The sequence below is a fragment of the Mercenaria mercenaria genome, chromosome 9 (assembly GCF_021730395.1).
Source record: "Mercenaria mercenaria strain notata chromosome 9, MADL_Memer_1, whole genome shotgun sequence".
Classification (NCBI taxonomy): domain Eukaryota; kingdom Metazoa; phylum Mollusca; class Bivalvia; order Venerida; family Veneridae; genus Mercenaria; species Mercenaria mercenaria.
In genome coordinates, this window is record NC_069369.1 from 23,315,371 (window position 1) to 23,340,434 (window position 25,064).

At 36.9% G+C, this 25,064-nt stretch overlaps 2 protein-coding genes across 2 annotated transcripts in view; both read left to right on the plus strand.

Moving 5' to 3' along the window:
* Positions 1-11,499, plus strand: part of LOC123546707 (T-complex protein 1 subunit eta-like) — a 36,880-nt gene extending 25,381 nt beyond the window's left edge. The window contains exons 7-12 of the mRNA XM_045333202.2: positions 247-411; positions 911-1,044; positions 6,075-6,227; positions 6,714-6,865; positions 9,735-9,923; positions 10,229-11,499. Coding sequence (XP_045189137.1) covers positions 247-411; positions 911-1,044; positions 6,075-6,227; positions 6,714-6,865; positions 9,735-9,923; positions 10,229-10,449 — 1,014 coding nt within the window. The 3' untranslated portion in view covers positions 10,450-11,499. The remainder of the gene's footprint in view (positions 1-246; positions 412-910; positions 1,045-6,074; positions 6,228-6,713; positions 6,866-9,734; positions 9,924-10,228) is intronic.
* A 5,258-nt stretch (positions 11,500-16,757) lies between these two features.
* LOC123546708 (uncharacterized) lies at positions 16,758-24,028 on the plus strand. Its single transcript, XM_045333204.2, has 2 exons — positions 16,758-16,805; positions 21,182-24,028. The coding sequence occupies exon 2, from the start codon at positions 21,244-21,246 to the stop codon at positions 23,053-23,055; it is 1,812 nt and encodes a 603-aa protein (XP_045189139.2). The 5' UTR covers positions 16,758-16,805; positions 21,182-21,243; the 3' UTR covers positions 23,056-24,028.
* The last annotated feature ends 1,036 nt before the right edge of the window (positions 24,029-25,064 follow it).

Genomic DNA, 25,064 nt, shown 5'->3' on the forward strand with positions numbered 1-25,064 from the left:
GCATTGCCTGACAGATACAACAAACTTTGTGCTTGTGAGTGTTGAAGAATGCCGAAGTTGGATACAGAAACTATGTAATTATACGGAAATTGCCGAGAGTCATCCAGGGTCAACTTCCTTAAATATTTCTTATTTTGAGTTTTCCTTTGGACATACTTGTAGAACTTTGTGATGTTTTGCGGCACTTTTTGGAAAATTCTTGAGTTACGATTGAACTGGATTTTACTTTGCTTTTAATTTTTCCAGGATTCCAGGCTAGTAGATGGTGTAGCTTTCAAGAAAACATTCAGTTATGCAGGTTTTGAAATGCAGCCAAAGGAATACGAGAATCCTAAAATAGCATTGCTTAATGTTGAGCTGGAGTTGAAGGCAGAGAAGGAAAATGCGGAAATTAGAGTTGATAATGTTAAGGTAGGTCTTCAGGTCACCTGAAATGAATCAGTACTGTCGGTATCATTTAAAACTCATCTACATTTACTCATGCTCTAAGTCTTAATATCAACTTCTGTCACGTCTGTTTTAACCTTGCAGGATTTTATCGGTTAAGTTTGAAGAAGGCTGGTACTTTACCTACACAAGCCTGACATTATGCTTTGAATGGCTCTATGGAATAGCTAGAAAGTTGATTATGATTCTAGAGAATATGGTCCTGTGTTAACTTATTTTTGTAAACATTGGCTAAAATGCCAGTCTGAACTGTGTTACAGTGGATCCTGATTAGAAGTTGTATGGTTTGCATTGTTCCTGTTGGAAATCCAAGGATGCACTTTGACTTGCCACTGTAAAATATATCTAATTACATCAAGAAAATGGCATTACTTTAAACAGAACTTAGTTCAGTTTTAGTAAGAAGTCCTAGTTTTCAGGCTTCGATAATTTAAGGGTAAAAAGATATTTATCTTTCTTACAGGAATATCAAGCAATAGTAGATGCAGAATGGAAAATCTTATACGATAAATTAGATAAGATTCACAAGAGTGGAGCAAAAGTTGTTCTGTCCAAGTTGCCTATAGGAGATGTAGCGACACAATATTTTGCTGACAGGTTTGTAGTCCTTGCATCATTTTGGACCCTCCATTTTGACGTCCAATAGAGAGACCAGACAGATGACGGGTATTTCAAAATAAAATGGCACACCTGCTGAGCTCAATAGGGAGAGTCCAAATTTACGGATTTGTGGATTCTCTGGGGTGACATTTGTTATCTGTAACAATTTGCTTTCACCTCTGATGCATGTGAGAAATTGACAGTAACTTCCAAAGTAAGTCTGTAGGCATTTCGATTTCTGACCAATATCTTACTAAGACTTAAGAACACGGGCCTTCAGTGGTCAAACTTCATAGGATGATTGCCTGTGGTCCAACAGAAGATAGCGTTGGTCTACGGATCGCGGGGTCGCGAGTTCGATCCTCGGGCGGGGCGTATGTTCTCCGTGACGATTTGATAAAAGACATTGTGTCTGAAATCATTCGTCCTCCACCTCTGATAATTCATGTGGGGAAGTTGGCAGTTACTTGTGGAGAACAGGTTTGTACTGGTACAGAATCCAGGAACACTGGTTAGGTTAACTGCCCGCCGTTACGTGACTGAAATACTGTTGAAAAACGGCGTTAAACCCAAAACAAACAAACAAAACCAACAGAAGGTCTGTGTTGCTTGGGGGATTTGTGGATCTGCGGTCAAGGTCACATTGATCTTCAGACTGAAAACCATTTCAACCATTTTACTGGAGAAGCCCCTGACCTACTGTGGTCAAACTTTATAGGATGCTTGCCTGTAACCAGTAAATGAGCACTCTGATTTTGGAAATCAGTATAGGTCAAAGGGTCTGAAAAATGTTGTTGAGCTTTAACCTACAATGGTGGAAATTCACTGGACAGTAGTTGACCCCAATTGTTTATATGTTGTCTAAAGGGGGGTGCATATAATTGCCACCTTGTCTGTCTGTCTGTCCGTTCGTCACACTTGTCCGGAGGATAACTCAAAAAGTATTGAAGGTAACAAGTTGTAACTTTATACAATGATAGAGCTCATTGAGAGGAAGGGCAATGGTAAGGAACCATAACTCTAGGTGGTCCCATTTTTAGCTCACCTGAGCCAAAGGCTCATTGTGAGCTTTTGTGACCACTTGATGTCTGTCGTGCGTCTGTCAACAATTTCTTGTCTGCACGATAGTGGTTTCATTTATGATTTGATTTTAACCAAACTTGCACACAACTTGTATCACCATAAGATCTTGGTTCTTTTTTTGAACCAGCCATATTCTATTATGGGTTCTAGAGTTATGGCCCCTGAAAGGGCCAGAAATTGGCTATTCTGGCCTTGTCTGCACAATAGCAGTTTTATTTATGATTGGATTTTAACCAGACTTGCACATAACTTGTATCACCATAAGATCTTGGTTACTTTTTGAAACAGCTATATCCTGCCATAGTTACGGCACCTGAAAGGGCAAAAATTGGCTATTTTGGTCTTGTCTGCACAGTAGCAGTTTCATTTATGATTGGATTTTAACCAAACTTGCACACAAGTTGTATCCTCATAAGATATCCATTCCTTTCTTCAACAAGCCATATTCAACAATTGGATCCATAGTTAGGGCCCCTGAAAGGGCCAGAAATTGGCTATTTTGGTCTTGTCTGCACAAAAGCGGTTTCATTTATGATTGGATTTTAACCAAACTTGCACACAACTTGTATCACCATAAGATCTTGGTTCCTGTCTTGAACCAGCCATATTCCACCATGGGTTCCAGAGTGAATGGCCCCTTAAAGGGTAAAAAATTTGCTATTTTGGTGATCTCCATATTCAAAGACAACATAGCTTTCTATAGAATGGAATTTTCTGAACATCACACAAAATGCATGTCCATACTTGTAAATTAGCAGTGCTCAGTCTGAAGTATTTAAAGAGGAAATAAGATACCACTATCAAATACAGACCATATGACGAAACAGGCAGTAATTTTAAAAATTGAAGAAAGTACAGTCAAAAGTTAAACCACTGGTCCAATTTGTCATTTATAAATGTTCCTTAAGCGACCCCTTACTAAATTCTTTCAATATTTGGACCATGTTCACAGATTTCAATACTTCTGCTTTATTTTACCTACTGACCTACTTTCTTGTTATTGATTACATGTAGGCTATTACTCAGGTGAGTGATCCAGGGTCATCATGACCCTCTTGTTTAATCATCTCTTATGTTGAATACCTTGCCGGGGGCATAACTCGAATACTATGTAAGGTATTGACTTGATACTTTACATTTTGATAGAGGGCAGTGAGAGGGAGTGCAGTGACTTATCTCCCTTTTAGGGAGCATCCATTGTTGTAACCGATTGCCTTGTTTTGTTTGGTTGTAGGGATTGGTGATGTGTTAGTGAAAGGTTAGTGTCACTGTGACTTTTAGAGACTGCAAACAGTTTCTGACCAGTGACTGGAGAATGCTCTGGTCTGTTGATACCGAACTTCATAGGATAGACGATATGGAGGGCATATCTGTTTTTAGCTTGACTATTCGAAGAATAGTCTAGCTATTCTACTCACCCTGGCGTCAGCGTCGGCGTCACACCTTGGTTAAGTTTTTGCATGCAAGTACATACAGCTATCATTTAAAGGCATATAGCTTTGAAACTTATTTATTCTTTTTCTAGGTCAATTACCAACCTCACTGGGTCAAGTTCCATAACTCTAACATGTATTTTGAGCAAATTATGCCCCCTTTTGGACTTAGAAAATTCTGGTTAAAGTTTTACATGCAAGTTACTATCTCCAAAACTAATGTAGATATTGAATTGAAACTTCACATGTGCCTTCGGGGTTATAAAACTAGTTGATAGCACCAAGTCCCATAACTCTGACCTTCATTTTGGCCAAATTATGCCCCCTTTTGGACTTAGAAAATTCTGGTTAAAGTTTTACATGCAAGTTACTATCTCCAAAACTAATGTAGATATTGAATTGAAACTTCACATGTGCCTTCGGGGTTATAAAACTAGTTGATAGCACCAAGTCCCATAACTCTGACCTTCATTTTGGCCAAATTATGCCCCCTTTTGGACTTAGAAAATTCTGGTTAAAGTTTTGGGTGCAAGTACATACAGCTATTACTAAAAGGCATATAGATTTGAAACTTATTTTTTCTTTTTCTAGATCAATTACCTACCTCACTGGGTCAAGTCCCATAACTCTGACATGTATTTTGGCCAAATTATGTCCCCTTTTGGACTTAGAAAATTCTGGTTAAAGTTTTGCGTGCAAGTACATACAGCTATTACTAAAAGGCATATAGATTTGAAACTTATTTTTTCTTTTTCTAGATCAATTACCTACCTCACTGGGTCAAGTCCCATAACTCTGACATGTATTTTGGGCAAATTATGCCCCCTTTTGGACTTAGAAAATCCTGGTTAAAGTTTTACATGCAAGTAACTATCTCCAAAACTACTACAGATACAGTCGAACTTCGATGGCTCGAACTCGAGGGTCCCGTGGAAATTAGTTCGAGTTTTCCGTTGTTCGAGCCATCCAAATGGCGGCCATTTTGAATTTGGGAATTCGAGGGCATGATGTGTTACAAACTTACATCGTAATATATTGTCATATTGTACCTAAATATGAGTATGATACGATGACAAATAAGAAACGAACGCTGAAATATGCTTAATTATTTATTTTCAAACATGACATGATACGGAAAAAACACAAAATAAAACACTAATATAATTATAAGAATTTGGTGATGACAGCATCAAATAGAAAGACATGAATAACAAATCTTTTTGAATCATAGTCCAGTACAAATATTATCAAATTTATTGCTTTCCAGTAGCCGACTTAGCTATCCCCCCGTATCCGGGTCCTTTACTAAGTTGTTCAGCCATGCTTAAGCAGTATGAAAGTTGACGTCGGATCTCCCGTTTTTATGCAGAAAAAAAATAAAGACAGACGTAGTATGTACATTGCTCAATCATTTTAAATAATTTTATTCGCATAAATCAAAGGCCATTAAAGCGTTGCAGTGAACGAAAGTCACTTTGTTTAATTTGTTTGTCGTATACTGACGCTAATTACGTAAGCGTGTGAAAATTACGCACGCGCCGGTTAAAGGGGAAGCTTGGCGAATGTCAGGCAGAAGTGTGAAAAACTTTGTAAACACAAGCCATCCCGGCAAAAAGTGTCTGTTCGACTGAATAGGTGTAATTATCACTGTAATTAAGCCGAGGGGACCACCAAATGAGTTCGAGAGTTCGAATTATCGAAGTTCGAGCGATCCGAGGTAGAACTATATAGAATAAAGAAGGAATAAATTCGGGACCGGGCGAAGAGTTCGAGCGATCCCGGGTGTTCGAAAGATCCGAGTTCGAGCCATTGAAGTTCAACTGTATTAAATTGAAACTTCACACGTGTCTTCGGGGTTATAAAACTAGTTGATAGCACCAAGTCCCATAACTCTGACATGTATTTTGGGCAAATTATGCCCCCTTTTGGACTTAGAAAATCCTGGTAAAAGTTTTGCGTGCAAGTACATACAGCTATTACCAAAAGGCATATAGCTTTGAAACCTATTTATTCTTTTTCTAGGTCAATTACCAGCCTCACTGGGTCAAGTTCCATAACTCTTAACATGTATTTTGAGCAAATTATTCCCCCTTTTGGACTTAGAAAATTCTGGTTAAAGTTTTACATGCAAGTTACTATCCCCAAAACTAATGCAGATATTGAATTGAAACTTAACATGTTTCTTCGGGGTTATAAAACTAGTTGATAACATCAAGTCCTATAACTCTGATATGTATTTTGGTCAAATTATGTCTCCTTTCTAACTTAAAACTCTTTTGATATTTCACATTTTGGGTAATAATTTCCTGCTTCTGTGACAATATTTCGAATAGTCGAGCTTGGCTGTCTTACGGACAGCTCTTGTTCAAGTAGCTCTTAATTAGGTTTTCTTGAAGTTCATGGAGGTTTGAATGATTATAAAGCATTTTTTAACAATTTTGTAAAATGGCAGATGTGACCCTTCTGATTATTGTTGAATTTTAATATTATATACTACTTTTAATATTTCAGAGATATGTTCTGTGCAGGCCGTGTTGTAGATGAAGATTTAAAGAGAACAATGAAAGCATGTGGTGGTTCTATACAAACCTCAGTTGGCAATCTCGTAGACAGTGTCCTAGGTTCTTGTGCAAAATTTGAAGAAATACAAGTGGGTGGGGAACGGTAAGCATGCTAGAAAATTATATATAATTATAGGCTATTGTTTTATCCATTCAGATATGTTTGTATTCAGTACTATATTTACCAGAGCTAATGTCAAAAGTTGATAACGGGCATGGTTGTTAAGTCTATCCCTTGCTCTGTGGTCTCAGAATTCTGCTTGATTTAAACTAAAATGAAATGGCTCTTAATAGCAAAAAGCCTTACCAAATTTTAACCTTTAGCCTGCTGGCGGCAAGTGATTTTGCCTTTGAGACCAGTGCAGACCAAGATCATGGTCTGCACTGCTTGCTATTCAGTCAGTAAATTTGCAGTGAACAACCCTTAGAATAGTAAATGGTATTGCCCAAATTGAAGGGGAAAGATGGACCAGTCCATTTCAGAAATTTAGCTGGCTAAAGGTTAAAAAAATTGCAGTGTAGTCCATTTATGAAGCGTGATATATTGTGTAATATTTGCCTGCATGTGTGTTTAATATTTGTTTTGCAGTTATAATTTGTTTACTGGTTGTCCACAAGCAAGAACCTGTACATTGCTGTTGCGTGGTGGTGCCGAACAATTTATTGAAGAAACAGAAAGATCTCTACATGATGCCATCATGATTGTAAGACGAGCCATGAAAAATGATTCTGTTGTAGCAGGTTAGTAGTTGTAGCAACATGTAGTGAATGCTGTTGAAAAGCTTGAGCCAATTTTTTTTTTAGCTCACCTGTGAGCTTTTGTGATCGCCCGTCGTCCGTCCGTCCACAATTTCTTGTGAACATGATAGAGACCACATTTTGCAATTGATTTTAATCAAACTTGCACACAACTTGTATTGGCATAATATCTCGTTTCCTTTCGAAAACTGGCCAGATCCCATCATCAGGGTTGCCACTTACCTTGAAAAGTCGGAGGGAAATGTCTTTTTTTTTAAAGGTCAGTGATTGTCAGGGAAATCTTGATAATGGTCAGTGAAAAATAAAATTTTAGAAAAGTCAGGGAAAAATGAAATTCTGGGTTGATGTTTAAAATTGTCATTGGCTAAGGCAGTCTTCAAGCAGTATTTAGAAGTATTTTCAAACACATTTTGGTGTAATTGTGTATAAACATAATTTACCTGAGTTTGAATCAATTTCGTTTTTATGTTAATTTTGGTATTTGTTAATGAAAGTTTGTTATATCTGAAACAAAATAAATATGAAAGGGTGGATTGGACATCTGTAGGGGAGGAGGAGGCCGAAAAAATAAGGTGGTATTGGTCAGTGAAAAGTATGGGAAAAGCCAGGGAATTTCATTTTCTCAACTAAGTGGCAACCCTGATCATGGGTTCCAAAGTTATGGCCCCTTAAATGGCCAAAATTTGCTATATTTTGCAATCGATTTTTGAAGCAAACTATTGGCATAATATCTCGGTTCCTTTCGAAAACTGGCTAGATCCCATCATGGGTTCAAGAGTTATGGTCCCTTAAAGGGCCAAAATTTGCTAACAACAATAGATCTATGGATTGCCTGATGAATCTGTCAAATCGAATCATAGGTTCCGGAGGTTCCGGAGTTACGGCCCCTGAATCACCCCTGAAAGAGCCAAAATTTGTTAATTTTTACCTTGTGAACACGCTAAAAGTGACATTTTACATTTGATTTTAACCACATTTACACACAACTTAAGTCACACTAAGATCTCAGTTCCTTTCGAAAACCGGCTAGATTCCATCATGGGTTCTAGAGTAACTGCCCCTGAAAGGGCAAAATTTTCTATCTTGGCCCTTTCAGCCATATAGAGGTTTCATTTATGCTTTGATTTGATACAAACTTGCACAGAATGTTTATCTTGATGATCTCTAGGCAAAATTAAAAACTGGGTCATGTGGGGTCAAAAACTAGGTCACCAGGTCAAATCAAAGGAAAAGCTTGTTAACACCCTAGAGGCTACATTTATATCCTTATCTTCAAGAAACTTGGTCAGAATGTTCATCTTGATGATTCCAAGGCCAAGGTTAAAAGGTGAGCGATATAGGGTCATTAAGACCCTTTTGTGTTTTTTTTTTTGTTGGAATTAGAGTCTTACCGACACAATTTAGGTTATAAGGAAATTTTTCCAGCCTTTTGGTAATGGATGAATATCCTGTGTGGCATTATATCAGTCTTGGGCGGGCACCTTGGTCGAACCGCCAACCTTGCACAAGCCTACATGACGGCTTCCTCATATGAAGAATTCTACACCTAGTGAGGTTTCAAACTTACACCATTAGGGCAAGTGATTCAAAGTCAGCCATTATGGAAACCCCTGCATTAGCCAACACTCCAGTCTTTGTTATACGCCCTTTAAACAGGAATATTAGATGATCACTTGTGGCAGGCAGTCATACACCCAGTAAAGTTGTCCATTGTCTAACTCGAGTAGTTCTTTTTTGGTGTTCACCAGACTGGGTCACAATATTAATGGGCATAATATCCCAAGCTAAATTTGATAACCATTTGGATTCTCCTAGAGGCTAGGAGTTATGGACTTCGAATTACTAAAAATTCCAAAAAAAAATCGACAAGGGGAGCAAGGTGTTGGCTGCTCAGCCCAGATGTTGTGGGTTTGAGCCCTAGTGGGGTCATGATCACCCCTCTCGTAAGACACCAGTACTGGTTTTTCCAGGAAGCGGACTTGAGAGTGGCCCAAATAAGCTTGAAGCTTTCATCATAATCAAGCTAAAATAAATTAGTATAGACTAAACTAAAAGTCAACAGAGCAGTTCTTATCCAATATTCACCATTGTTCACAATGTTTATGGACATCTGAGACAAGTTTGATAACCATCTGGATACTCCCTCGCATTCTTCAGTTACGGCCCTTGAATTACCTAAAATTGCAAAAGGTGATGCCCACTTAATAACATAAGTTCTTATCTAGTGTTCCCCATACTTAGAATGTTTATTGGCTTTTTATCATGTTTTGAACTAGATGGATAGTGTGTTTACTGCATACCATTTTGATGACATGGCTTCTGAAATTATCACAGTTTAAAAAAGCAAAATGTTTAGAAAATATAAATACGGTGTTGGACTGTTGGTCAGATCCAAAGCAGTTTCAAGACGCTTTAAAAGGCACTGATTATATAATGGATAAAAAGACAGTAAATTGTTCATACATGTATTGTTTTCCAATTTACTACTCCTATTTACATGAGCAATGAAGGGTAATGAGTTTCTTGTGACCGTTTGGAGCGGGAGGTCGTTGGTTACCTCCCAGGCTGTGTCATTCCACTGATGTGAAAAATGGTACTAGTACATTCCTCGCTTGGCACTTGATATTTACAGGGTAGTTTCAAAGACTGGTCATACAGGTGTCTGTATAATGTGACTCTATGGGTTATGATGTCGGGCGTGCATAGCGTGAGGTACTTCAAGTTGGGCATTGTGCTCACTGCTACAAGTAGACAGCTAAAAAATTGTTGAAAAACACACTTAAACCCAAACACACACAAAATCAAAAAGTGATATATGGAAGTTAAAGGACAATTGTATGTACATTTTCAGGTGGTGGAGCTGTAGAAATGGAACTTAGTAAACATTTACGAGATTGTTCACGCACTATAGCGGGTAAAGAACAGTTACTGATTGGAGCTATGGCTAAGGCATTTGAGATTATTCCTCGACAGTTGTGTGACAATGCTGGTTTCGATGCTACCAATATCCTCAATAAACTGCGACAGAGTCATGCTCAAGGTAATAAATTAATACATGTTTGCATAAATTTCTGTATATACATACTGTAAGAGATATAACTTTTAAATAAAGCTATGGTCTGTGCTTGTGCACTTGTAAAACAGTTATTTTCTGGAACCCTCTTTTTGGTTCATTTAGTTCAAAAACAGGATTATCTGTGAATAATTAACTTAGCATAGGGATGTGAAATTTATCTTATTTTTGCAACAGACAAGTTTTTGTGATGATAGGGTTCTGATCGGTTCTGTATTATATTTCATGTTAAAGGTTCTGATAAGTAAAATGGTTGATATAAATTATTGCAGGTGGAAAATGGTATGGAGTTGATGTTCTGAATGAAGATATAGCTGACAATTTTGAAGCATTTGTATGGGAACCATCAGTTGTTAAGATCAACGCTATCACTGCCGCTGCGGAGGCCACCTGTCTTATATTGTCTGTTGATGAAACAATAAAAAATCCACAAGCAGGGGGCGAAGGCGGGCCACCAGGAGGAATGGGACGTGGTCGAGGGCGACCAATGTAGACTAAAACAATTTATATAAATAGAGCCTCAGTGTGATTGTTATATATGTGCTGTTTTTGAGGATATTATTTATTTCTCATCCTGGAGTACTTGTGCTGGAGATTTTTACTTGAGGATGCCATGGCGGCTATGCATAGGTTCAAGTCAAACTCCCCATTGATTATATCACATGGAACATAGCTGTAATGTTCCTTTATCTGGTAAAACGAAGGTCTAAAATTTCTTGAATCTGTTTTGAAGCCGTGTTCAGCATATGAAAATAAATGGTACCGTAAAGTCATCTACACCTTGGTGTAAAACTATTTTATTAGCTTCCTTATCAATCCAGAAATGTATACTGTTCTATTTTTTTGTCTCACATGTTTAGTAAAATTTCATTAGGTCTGGCAAAGAAATGGAAATTTACAATAAGCATATTGGAAATTGATTGGTAGGTCTGGTAAAGACTAGCCATCCTTGTTGAATATGTTCTGTGCTGTCAGCAACAAATATTTTTCAATGAAAACTAATACAATGTACATGGGAAAGAAAATTGACAAAAACAACTATTTTGGTCACATAGTATATCATTACATTTTCATACAAATAGGTATTGAACATACATAAATGCATTACTTGAAATTTATGAATTTTCATTTATGTGTTCATAAAATTTTGTGTTGCAGAAATGTGGAGTTCTGTGCAGAAGTCTATCCATTACATATGATAAACATAATGTCATCCTGTGATAATACATCCATTAAAATAAATTTATACTGCCATAGTATCAAAATATTAAGTATGTAAAACTGTTGCAATAGAAGCCTATCTGAATTTGTGGAAAAAGACAACAATGATCACTTCCTATTTTTGTCATAACTTTTCCAGTCTCCTTAAGAAATTCAAAGAAATCTTGAAAATAGGTATTATTTCAGTGTATTACAGAATTGAGTTGTATGTTTTGTTTGCAGCAGTTTTACATCTAAGGCACAGCTGAATGTTTGTAATTTTTGTACATGCTTCATTTTAATGGTCTTCTTCTACTAAAATAAATTGATGAAACTTGCACAATTATTCCTTGTTTTTGTTTGCATGGTGATATACAGAATGCACATGGAATTATATTGGGCTGACCGTAGGGGAATATTGTTTTTTTTTGTCCCAGTCTGTTCATTATCTGTAGAAAAGCTTGTTAATGATGTGGTGAATTGTTGGTTTGATATGGCGAGTGAGTAAGCAAACACTAATAGTATGGCTTCTACTTTCGTCCAACAATACCTTCTTGTACAACTGAATTAACAGCTTTGAAATCCGGGTGTTTAACTATTAAGCAGGGTTGGGGTGCATTCTGCAATTCTCGGGTGAGAAAAGTGTTTGAATTGGCACTATACTTTAACTTGAATAGTGGGTATACTGTTACGTATAGTGTCTGACCGACGACCATTTGGTTTCTGCTAGATAGAGAATGCAGAATGCTTGGCCTCGCAATGATTAAACTTTGTAGAGTGATTGCCTTTGCCAAAAAGATTGCCCCACTTGTTTTAGGGGTTTTTTGGTCAAGGTCATTGTGATCGAAAAACTTACCGCTTACTAACTAAACAACACTACCGTAACACTTATACATGCCACAGATCACCCTTGTTATCTGGATAATACGAAATGATGTGATAATTCCAAAATGCTACAAACACGTGGAAATGTCAAACTTGGTATGGACATTGTTTTTGTCAATATTTTCTTATTACTCATTCTGATTGTTTAAAAGTATTATAACTGATTCAACATGGTTTAGAAGCTGTACCATTTGCACTAAACAATTTGAATATAGGACATATTGTTCAGTATGAAGAACCCCAAACAATTGTGAACATTTTGCTTTTGAGAATGAGTTTGGCGATTCAAAGCGTTGTCATCCTCATTTAATGGACTTTCGATAATGAATATTATTTTGTATTATTCAGTTATTATATAAACAATGATATGAATATGTTCAAAAGTTTTTATTTTAGATCAATTAACCCACATTGACAAATATATAAGCATATGTAGTAGTCGATGGATACTGACCCAAGTGTTCATAGAAATTTCGAAGATAAAGCCCGAAATGCTATGAGGATAATAGCCAATATTGTAGTTTGAAATTTTGCATATGCTGTTCTAAAGGTACCGATTGTTGTATATTTAAGAAATATCCTCATAAAATGTGGTAACTAATGGCTGTAGCATGCCCAAGGTAATGTTTTATAAACATGGTCAGTACCAGGTATTCCTGAAACATTTTATCAAAAGGGTAAATGTCTGTATTATTGTAAAATTCCGTTTTAAAACTCAAGTCCGCTGTCAGAAGGTTCTAAAGCTTACACGCCTGTATCTTTGTGCTAGATTTTGGTAAAAAATTAAACAAGCCAGAACAGGTAAATTTAACACCTGAATCTAAATGTGCTGAGATTCCACAGGGGGAGGGGGTAGACCCATATTTACAAATTAAGTATGCTAGGGGTCTGTTACCATTTTAAGAGTGTGAAAATAATGGCACTTTAACAGGTCAGTTTTGCTGGAATATGTTGAATACTGCTGTGAATTCATAGAAGTACATTCCTTTAATCCCTTGACTGATAATAGTTTGATATTGTACCTAATAATTTAGTACACTTGTTAACTTTTCCGTACAAAGTTGTCCCCCAACCAAAATTTCATCTGCAATACAAGACTCGCATGCATTTCTATACTGAAATATAAAGAGTTGGTCCCAGTGTATAGGATAAGATCTATGTTCATTAACTTAATGTTTAATCAATATCCCCTTCCCTCTTCTGTAAGTTCAATACATTTTTGCTTTGTTCCTTGGGCTATAATAACCATGGTATTTTGACTGCTGTTTAAAATCTGTGGTATGTTTTGTGGTGTTGAAAATCCTGTGCATTTTTGAAGACAGTATTATACGTCTCGTAGATCTTGGTAGGTTGAAGATAACCTCCAGCCAAACTCAAAGGCCATTTCTAAAGGAGCCAAAGATCTGTATAGGTGGACTGCCGGGTTCCCCCCCAACCCCACAACCAGTACTGAAACAAGCGCCAATATGGCCATATCTTTTTGGCATTCGATCTTTATCCAAAGTCATCATTCGGACTATCTCTGTAATTGTAAGAATTACATTCATGGAAAGAGAGTGTTAAAATTTCTTTCCGATAACATATGAGGCAAAAACTCTTAATCTGCGATGGGTTTCATATGCTGTACTTATTAGTATGCTGTGTCTGTTACCAGTATAACAAGAGCTGTCGGAGGACAGCAACACTCGACTTTTCAACAGCCTTGTCAACTGAATGAATACAAAAGTCGAAAAAGGGGCATAATTTTGTTAAAATGGGAAAAAGTGTTATTGAACCTTCACAGAGCTTATCAGCTCATGACTGAGTGTGTGAAGTTTCATTCCTTTCCCATTAGTGGATACTGAAATACCAGCTTACATACAAAAACTTAAAACAAAAATACTGCTAAGTTGAAAAAGGGGCATAATTTTGAAAAAATGCAAATTAGAGTTATGGGACCTGCACAGTGCATGTCAAATCATGACAGTGAACAAGTGTGTGAAGTATCAGTCCATTCCCATTAGTGAGACCTGAGATACCAGCTTACATACAAAACCTTAACCAAATCGGGACGCCTACGCATGGGTGAGTCCAATAGCTCTACTATTCTTTGAATAGTCGAGCTAGAAATCGTTAACAAGCTCATATCATCATGTTGTTACAAACTCATTCACCAAAACATGTCCACACACACAAAACTGGTCAATGTGTAATGGTATGTAAATGAAAGAAGTCAATGACGGCTATTATCCACTTTCAAAGACAACACATGTAGGGCATTATCCATGGTCATTTTCGGCTATTATCCATTTTTCACACAAGGATCAAAATAAATGGTTTTGACATAAAAATGGCAAATGTAAACAAGTTACTCTAAACTATGTCAGATAGTGAATTGGTAGAGCTGTATATACAGTGAATTACAAGCATAAAAAACAATTCTAAATATTTTTTATGAATTTTCAAACTAAACTTACATGGATTTTGTAAACTATTTAACATACTGTGTATTGTATTCTCAAAAATAAAGTAAAATAGTTTGAGTTCCATGGAAACAAATCACCATTCGTTCTTTTTGCAACATCTGGTGGTCAAGCCACAGCAATTTACTGAAAAACCTGAAATTTTCAGAAGCGTTCATCTGTCATTTTGTAGCATTTTGGTATTATCACATCATTTCGTATTATCCGGATAACAAGGGTGAGATAGGTTGTGCTCTATTCGGTCAAAAATAAGATCACAATTTTAACTGCAAACAACACGACTTAAGGAGCAGAAAAGTGCAGAACACGTCCACCCTCTACTTATGGTTTTCAGTACAGGACTTTTCGAAGTATTTAACAGAGTAGCATGTAGTTCCGTAAAACCTAGCCTGGGATTCAGGCGTTGATATTTTTTTATAACATATGGGCTATTTCATACGTATGAGCAAGTCGCTGTTACTGGTCGTTTAGTTTCTGATAGTATCGATGCATATGAAAAATCGACAGACTGGAACCCAGGCTACGTACAACCCTTTGGAATGTGGTACTACACCGTCACCAATATGCTGTCAACATAGCCAGTTATCTTTTCAATGGAACTTGAGCGTTTTTCTAGTCTTTTTCTTTTCATTATAAGCCTATTGGAAAAAAATATCGCTGACTTGCAAGTTCACTTACATGAAGGACTTCAAATATTCAATATAATTTGGGCAGAATTGTTCAAAAGTTCTGCCTTTTTAGCGCAGGTGAGTAATTGTTTTTAGTGTTCTTCCTTGTATTCTTTAGATCTACTGTTTAACACATTGGAGGCCACTTTTCTTGTTCAATTTTCGCAGAACATGTATTGCCATAAGGTCTAAGATGGGCAAGATTATTCCAGTAACACTGCAGTCATGGTCCATGAAGAAGTCTAAATTGTCTCATTTCGCATTGTTACCACTCTACAAACCACATTTTCTACTTCTTCTTTATGAAGTCCTGTCAGAACGTGTACGTGGTCAATATCGAAACTGTATCATCAGAGGTATTTGGTCCTATTTTAGTACCGCGTGAGCTTTGCGAAAATTCTGAGATGAGCCATGACAGACCTCTAGTATGCGAGAATGATATATACGAAGCCTGGTAACAAAGATTGTCTTAAATCTAGGTAAAGTCAGAAACTTGGTAGTCTTAGGTCAGTAAGTAGATCACTAGGTTAATCATTGAAAATCCTATTAACAGTATGAAATTTAGGTCGTGTACAAAAGTCTTGTCATCTATGGTTTAAACCTAGGTCACTAAGTCAAATCAGGCCACACTTCCTGTGCGGTCATTAAGAAACCTAATGAAAATGGCTCGAATAGGTCATCTCGAGTAAAAAAACTTGGCTACCAGGCCAAAGAATGTTAACACTAAAACTGCTACATTTTCTGCATGGTTTGCATGAAGCCTGTTTATATTTGTTTTTACATACGAAATCTAGGAAAAGTTCACAGTTGTAATATTATTTAAAAATTGGATCGGTGTCCAAGCGGTTATGGTCGCGCTCACTTCGAATCATTTGCTCCCCGCCAATGTGGATTCAAAAGTTCGCTTTGGGTGTATAATTCTTCCTGTGATGAAGCTATGTAGCTAGCTTACGGAAGGTCAACAGCTCGAAAAGTCGACGGCATATGACAAAATTAACTATACTGTGTGATTGTGACTCTAAACCTAACAAAAAGAGGTCAAATAAGCCTAACAGAGAAGGCAGTAGCTAGTGATACTTTTCGGTGCGAACAGCCTTAGATTTTAGCAGTACATGAGCCATATACGACTAGAATGTTTGGCTAGTCGTGCGGAACTGTTTTGTTTAAAAACACAATTCCATACTATTTCATGGAACCTGGTCAGACTGTTCGTCTCTATAAATCAAGACCGGATGTGAAACTAAGTCACCTTCTCATTAAATTAGGTCACTTAGAGTAATTGTACTTGGCGAGATTTAACATTAGAATGCTGACTGACCACATTGTCCTCTTTTCACGACCAGCAATGACCTACCCTATTTGGTCCCGCTGGAAACCATAAATATTGCAACCATTTTCGTTTCGCGGACTGTTTTCCTTTTCTGTGTAATCCGTCCGTTTCGTTGAAATTTTGTCCATTTCGCGAAATGTTAACGGAGTTTGGCGGAAAGAACCGAGAATCTGCGGACACTTGAGGTAGGTTGTTTAAGCCAATTTTTAAAGAAAAGATCTAACTTAAGCAACGTTAAATACTATTTTAATTACTATACTCTTACTGTGCTCTACTTTCGTTTTCATTACGGAACCAGGTACAGGTAAGAAGTGATTGTTTATCGATCAGTTTAATTAATGTTAGGTCGGTAACTAAGCCAACTTTCCAGGGTAGTCCCAACATTCTATCTGCACGTAGGTCAGTTATCCTGGTTCCCATCGTCAAAATGACGAGAAGAACCATGTCATGGTAGACCTCTGGTATGCGAGAATGCTTTATCATTGCCTTTTTGCTGCCTGTAGCATGATAAAGTATTATCCAGGAAGTAAATTTAGTCTCTTTGTATATTTATTTAGATATCTGCTATGTGATTATTTATCTACAATATGCTTTAATGGGAATGAATCCAGTCGGAACCGGGTTCGATTCTAAAAATTTCATAGATTTAATTTAATTGAAAGAAAGTACACATAAAATCACACTCAATGTTAACAAGCACTCGAGTTACTGCTGCAGTTCACTGCCTCGGTGACAACCTCCAGATTTGACGGTTTAAGATTGTATTTGATTGTTATGGTGTCTGATGAACCTTCTGTTCGTTGACTGCAGAATTATAATTTAATTAGGTAGTTTTAATACTGGAAGTTTCATTTGTTAAAATATTTCTTACAAGTTTTAATACTTCACGTGAAAATGTTTACTTTTGCTTCTGAATCTCTTTAGTTTAGCTTTTAAGCGAATTCATTCATCCCCGTGAATATAAACTATACACGTTTTATTGGCTTCCAACCAAGTTAGATAACAGAAACATTCAGCAAATGCCTAACTATTTGACAGAAATTCGGAATACTTTGAATACATCTGTACGTTAGTCCGTTGATTACAGTGTGTTTAACATTGTGAATATAATTCTTATACGCCAGTATACGCGTTTATTACAGAATTACATATAGCAATTACTATGTTTTTCACAAAAAAGGAAAAAAAACCCTGTTAACTTGTCTTCGTTATGTCATAAAGGGAAATACAGACCGAAAACACAACTTTTGAGCCTTCCTAGCAGTGAACACAGTTGCATTTATGTCAAAGCCTTTTTTAAGCGCCCAACCACGGAACGGGGCGGCATATAGTAATAAGGCCATCCGTCTGCCCTACCCCTTGGTAGACGACCGATGACCCTTGTAAATTTTGAGGCTGGTAGATCAAAGGTCAAGCGATTGTGGTGATCTTGAGTTGAATATCAGTTTCCGACTGATAACTGAATCTTGAACGCTTTGGCCTACAGTCGTCAAACTTCATAGGATGTTTGCCTGTGGTCAATGTTCCGCAGTTAATATGTCAAAGTTAGGTCAAGGTTCCTTGAGCGAAAATTTGGCTTGCGAATCCTTTAGCCTATAGGCGTCAGTCTTCATAGGATGATTGCCTTTGGAGCCAGTAGCTAAAAGGTCAAAGACGCGGTGATGTTGAGCTGAAAATCGGTTTCCCATCAATGATTGAAGAACGCTTTGGCATACAGTCATCAAACGTCATAGAATGATTGCCTGTAGATAGCAGATGACCGTTCTCTTTTTCGGCTAGTAGGTCAAATGTGAAAGGTCATAATGACCTTTGAACTGGTAAAGGTCTATGTTCCATACTAAGGAACGCATTGGCCTTTAGTCATCAACTTTCATAGGATGATTGCCTTTGGTCAGTAGGTCAAAGGGCAGTAATTATACCAGATTTATATAGGTTATAAACTGAAAATGGGACAGTCCATCGTGCAAATAGGGAGGCGGTGGGATGTTTACATTACAGGAATCTACTGACGACATTCTAGAACTGGTAATATCATATTTTGTCAGAAAGGGTACTTGTACGGTATTTTTTACCGACACATCATGTTTTCACATGGTTTACTGTGAAGGTAAATAAATAGCAGCGGGTGTTCTGCCCGAGGAGTGTATATCTTGTACTATATGTCGTTGGCAGTAATTTATAAACATAACTGTTCCCACTTGAAATCGTTAAACATCCGTTTTTTAGCTCACCTGAGCAATGCTCAGGTGAGTTTTTCTGATCGCTCGATGTCCGGCGTCCGTCGTCTGTCTGTCTGTCGTCTGTCGTCTGTCAACATTTAGCTTGTGTATGCGATAGAGGCTGTATTTTTCAACTGATCTTCATGAAACTTGGTCAGAATGATAACCTTTATGAAATCTAGGCCGAGTTCGAAAATGGGTCATCTCGGGTCAAAAACTAGGTCACTAGGTCAAATCAAAGAAAAACCTTGTGTATGCGATAGAGGCTGTATTTTTCAATTACTCTTCATGAGTATTGGTCAGAATGATAACCTTGATGAAATCTAGGCCGAGTTTGAAAATGGGTCATCTCGGGTCAAAAACTAGGTCACTAGGTCAAATCAAAGAAAAACCTTGTGTATGCGATAGAGGCTGTATTTTTCAATTGATCTTCATGAATATTGGTCAGAATGATTGCCTTGATGAAATCTAGGCCGAGTTCGAAAATGGGTCATCTCGGGTCAAAAACTAGGTCACTAGGTCAAATCAAAGAAAAACCTTGTGTATGCGATAGAGGCTGTATTTTTCAATTATTCTTCATGAATATTGGTCAGAATGATAACCTTGATGAAATCTAGGCCAAGTTTGAAAATGGGTCATCTCCGATCAAAAACTAGGTCACTAGGTCAAATCAAAGAAAAACCTTGTGTATGCGATAGAGGCTGTATTTTTCAATTGATCTTCATGAATATTGGTCAGAATGATTGCATTGATGAAATCTAGGCCGAGTTCGAAAATGGTTCATCTCGGGTCAAAAACTAGGTCACTAGGTCAAATCAAAGAAAAACCTTGTGTATGCGATAGAGGCGGTATTTTTCAATTGATCACAGAATTTTGGTCAGAATGATAACCTTGATGAAATCTAGGCCGAGTTCAAAAATGGGTCATCTGGGTTTAAAAACTAGGTCACTAGGTCAAATCAAGGAAAAACCTTGTGTATGCGATAGAGGCTGTATTTTTCAACTGATCTTCATGAAATTTAGCCAGAATGATTACCTTGATAAAATTTAGGCCGAGTTCGAAAATGGGTCATCTGGGGTCAAAAACTAGGTCACTAGGTCAAATCGAAGAAAAACATTGTGTATGCAATAGAGGATGTAGTTTTCAATTGATCTTCATGAAATTTGGTCAGAGTGATTGCCTTGATGAAATCTAGGTCAAGTTTGAATATGGGTTATCTGAGATCAAAAACTAGGTCACTAGGTCAAATTAAAGAAAAATCTTGTGTATGCGATAGAGACTGTTTTTTTCAATTGATTTTATGAAATTTGGTCAGGATGATTGCCTTAATGAAATCTAGGTCGAATTTGAATATGGGTCATCTGAGGTCAAAAACTAGGTCACTTGGTCAAATCAAAGAAAAAACTTGTGTATGTGATAGAGGCTGTATTTTTCAATTGATCTTCATGAATTTTGGTCAGAATGATTGCCTTGATAAAATCTAGGTCGAGTTTGAACATGGGTCATCTAGGGTCAAAAACTAGGTCATATCTAAGAAAATGCTTGTTTTATCGCAAGAGACCAATTTTTTGGTCCAATCTTAATGCAAATTGGTCAGAATATTTGTTTCCATGAAATCACTAGGTCAAACATGTTTTACACTGTTATGGTGTTTCTTAGGTGAGCGACCTAGGGCCATCTTGGCCCTCTTGTTTAATGATCCGCATTAGCAATATATGACTGGACATAGTGATTTTTGGGTACCGTTCGCGAACGGCATTGGCGATAATCAATTGTAGATAAATTATAAAGTATTAATCAATCATAAAGGATTGTGCTACAAGTACTTGCTTATTTACTAGTAATTGACTTATAGTCAAATTCGGAATATGGCCTTTTCCTTTATGGCCGACACATCTAGGCATCTGATGAATGGGGTCGTCGGCCAGGTTATAGTAATAAGAACTTTCGATAATCGCCATTTTTGAGTCATTATGTACGGCATAGCCAGCTCAACGGTCCTGGTACATTCGAAAAAAAAAAAGATAAAAAAAATGAGGGTGGGTGTCAGGGGTGGGTCAGTCAAAATCCCCTTGAAGAGATATTTGTGCACAAATATTGGACACAATGTTTTATTTGACCCGTACCTGCTTTAAAATTCAAGAGAAGCATATCCCATACCTATCTAGAAAATACGGCTGCAGGTTACACCTCGGGACTTTTTGTTTCTATTTACGTTTTACCAAAGATGTATATATTTTTTTATTTTATAGCTCACAAAAAGTTGATCTGCGGAAAAGCATATGTGCTAAGGAAGTCGAAATTTTGATTCAGCACAAAACCACTTGCATAAATACCCGCAAAATTTTAACGTCTCCCCGGCAAAAAATATAAATGGGCTGCTTTTATTAACTCTTAGATAAGGCTGAAACGTTTACCTACTGCAAATCATTGTTTAATGGATTATACTGATAAATTTCAGGTTGAAGCCAAACCAATTGTAAAAGTATTTATAGAGCAACCAGGTCTTTTAGTGACAATAAAATGGCAGAGAAGCAAGGTGGCAGTACTAAAAAGGGTATAGATCAGATAACGTACCCAAGTTGGGGTGGATCAGGTGGAGTTAGTGCAAAACCAGATGCCCACGAAAACTCTATGCACATGGGATCAGACGAGGACAGAGAAATATTCTGCGATCCCTGCGAGATAGACGAACAGAAACATCTGGCAGAAAGATATTGCAAAAACTGTGCAGAATTTCTTTGCATCAATTGTTATAATAACCATAGAAAATACAGACCAACACGACATCATATTCTGCTTGATAAACATGAAATGCCGACAATAAAAAACGTACATATACAAAAGGATGTATGTACAGACCACTGCACATACCATGAGGATAAGGTTATTGAATACTACTGTAGTTCCTGTGATCAGTTTGGATGTTCACATTGTTTCATTCTCGGTCACCGAAACTGTAGTGTTGCCCCTATTCAAGATATAGTCGCTGGACTTGAAAAATCAAATGAATTCAAACTGTTTAAAGATCGTCTAGCAAAACTTAAGGGTCAGCTGAGAGTAAATGGCACTACACACCACAGTAATAGATCTGCTGTTGATGTATTAAAGGGTAGAGCAAAAAAAGAAATTTGTAAACAAAGAAATGCCATCAGTGCCTTTTTCGATAAATTGGAAAAACAAGTAGATAGTGAAATTGATAGGATAAGAAATGAAGATACTGAACTAATGGAAGATGTTGCCAAAAAATACAAACTGTTTGCATCTGAAATTCAGACCAAGTTGTCTGACTTTGAAAGAAAGGAAGAATTGGGGCAGAGATGTCAGTTGTTTGTTGACATGAAAACATCCGGAGAGTATCTTCAAGAAATGGAAGACAAAATAAGTCGTATCAGTGAGGAAAATAAAATCCACAGATACGAGCTTCTTATGTCTGAGGAAATCCTCAGTATAATGGAAAATCTGAAGCAAATCTCAGTATTGTTTAAGAAGTATGCTGTGTGGAGAAGGAAACCCATATTTGGCGGCAAAATAAATATGCAGGCGGCGGGTGATAGAAATAAGTGCAACATTACAGGGATGTGTCTGTTGAATAGAAACCACTTGTTTGCTGCAGATTCGAATAATCTGTGTGTAAAACTTGTGGATTTGGAACAATTTCGCACCAGTAAAATTGTATGCATTGTACCAATGCCTTCATGGCCATGGGATATTTCCACAGTATCAGACGAACAAATTGCTGTTACGCTACCGATCGTAGGGCAAGTGTGTTTCTTAACACAAAAAGGCAGTCAGGCCAGCCGAAAGTTTACCAGCAGGACCATCGATGTTGGGCGCGAGTGTAGAGGCATTGAATACAGTAAAGGAAATCTGATCGTGAGCTTCGCTACTGATCCTGGAATCGTGAAAATACTGACAGTTAATGGCAATGTTTTACATGTCTTCAGTACAGGGCAAGATGGTCAACAGTTGTTTGGTCGGCCTTACTACCTGGCACTTGGATTGGATCACAATGTGATATATGTTTCCGACAATGAAAAACACACGGTTACCAGTCTGGACAGATATGGAAAAACTGTCAAGGACGTTTGTAAAATTGAGGATGTTCGTTGCCCAGATGGAATGGCTGTGGACAGGACTGACTCATTGTTTGTGTGTGGGAGTGGTAACTACAATGTTAATCAGCTGTACTCGGATTTAAGCCAGGTTCAAATCCTGCTTGACCACAGCAATGCAGAAGAAGCACCACAGTGTATCACTTATTGTGGTGCCACAAACATGATATTCATTGGAATGCAATATAAAAGCTTTGTGAACATGTTCAAACTTATGTAAAGTTGATCTAGTGACTACGGAAATAAGTCATTGCCTCTTTAAAAAAAACTTTTCCATGTCTCCATGGTAAGACCAACTAATTGGAGAGAGTTTTTATAATTTCTGCATGTGTTTGCCCCTCCCCTCCCCACCTCAGCTCTCATAGTTAGAGGTCTTCAACCCCATTCCTATACCTGTAATCAGATGTTTGGTAAAAAAACCATTCACATCAAATCTACAGGATTTGGCACTGGTGGAAGAAAAATTGCTGGTTTTTTTTAAATTAAGGGTAATAAGTTTGGTGTAGGTGTGTAGAGTGTGGTCTAGGAGTCTGTCTGTCTGCAGCCATATCTTTTTAATGGCTCTCAAGCAGATGTTATCCAAGTTATTGCCTCTGGTTTGGTTAAAACTTTTAGCTTAAAATGCTTTTTTTGACATGTTTCTAGTAGTGTACTAACTTTAGTGGATATTACTTCTTAACGTTTGTATTAACTAGTGGATACTTTTCAGCAAATCAAGTTAATTTCACATTTACATAGAGTTATGTCCCTTGAACTAATTAGAAACTACTATTTCTGTCTGAATGGTTTTATATTCAAGCAAATAAATTTTAGCAGATGCTTTCTCACTTGCTGTATTAATATGACAGTTTTTGCCTGAAATAGTAATAAAAGGGAAAAAAAGACAGCCTTCACCTAGATGTCTGTATATTACAAATATCTTTATTTCCATGACCAGTTCACTACTAACTTTACTTTTTACTAACTGGAAGGGACAATGCATACATTTCATGGGGGATATTAATTCACTGAAGTATCCAAGGGAGGCTACTGTATTAATTGCAATGATATAGGGAGGCTACTCTATAAATTGCTATGATATCCAACTCTTTTCGTATAGCTTAGATATTGATAATTATGTATATGTATTGGAAATTAGTTTAAAAAAACAGTACAAAAGAAGTATGACAGTCAAATATTCTTGATTAAATTTAGAAAAAAATCTAAAGCCCAGAACTATTCAGAAACTAAGTTCATTCATTTTGAACATAATGTCTGTTTTCATCAGCTACCTGCTAAAAATTATTTAAAAACATTTAAGTTCTAAATTTAAATATTTAGATTCTGCCAATCCAATCAAACAGTTGAACAAATCTATGTTAAGCTTGTTTTAGGGTGATTGTTAGCTGATCAGAAGTTTTCAGGAAAAAAAAAATTCTCACCAGTCATACCATGAACCTTTTTTTTACGAAACCTTTTGTTGGTATTTATCAACACTTTTTTAATCAGAATATTATTATCAGCCGTTCACTACAGAGGTCATTGTTTAGAGTCCTACTGGGGCTACCACCACACCTCATATGGAACCAGTATTGGTTTTACAGGAAGCGAACTTGAGTATGATTTAAATAATTTTTAAGCTCTCATTGAAATCAAACCTAAATTATTATAAAACTAATCAAAATATTACATTTTGTCAAACTGAGCTAAACACTGCAGATGTGCAAAAACAAATACTGTAGAATCTGGTAAATAAGCGCATATTTGAATATAAGCGCGTATGAAAAGTATGCATACGGCCTTACTGTTATTCTGTATGGAATAATAAGCACGTCATTTCATTACCGTCAGTTTGTCTTGACAGATGCAACAGCGTTACTAGTATTATACTGAGATACTAGTAGTTGGTAATCATGAATGCAGGTGACATGTTTTTACCTGCTGAATAGCCGATGGGTGTTAAAAGATTTTAGTGTCTATTAGTAATGTCTATTGTTTGGTAAAACATTAATCGTTCACAATATTAAATCATGATTGCCGTAAATTTGAATACCAGAAAAGTTGTTTGCGTTGTCATTACAGTTTGTCATACTTGTATAAATCTGTGAAAAATTGTGGGTAAATCACCTCGTAAGTGCAAATCTTATTCTAGGTTTCAGTTTCAGTTTAGGGAAAAGAAATTAGAAATTGTTGACTTTTACAAAAGATGTTGGAATCAGTACTGCACATGTGAGGTGTATGAGACAGCAT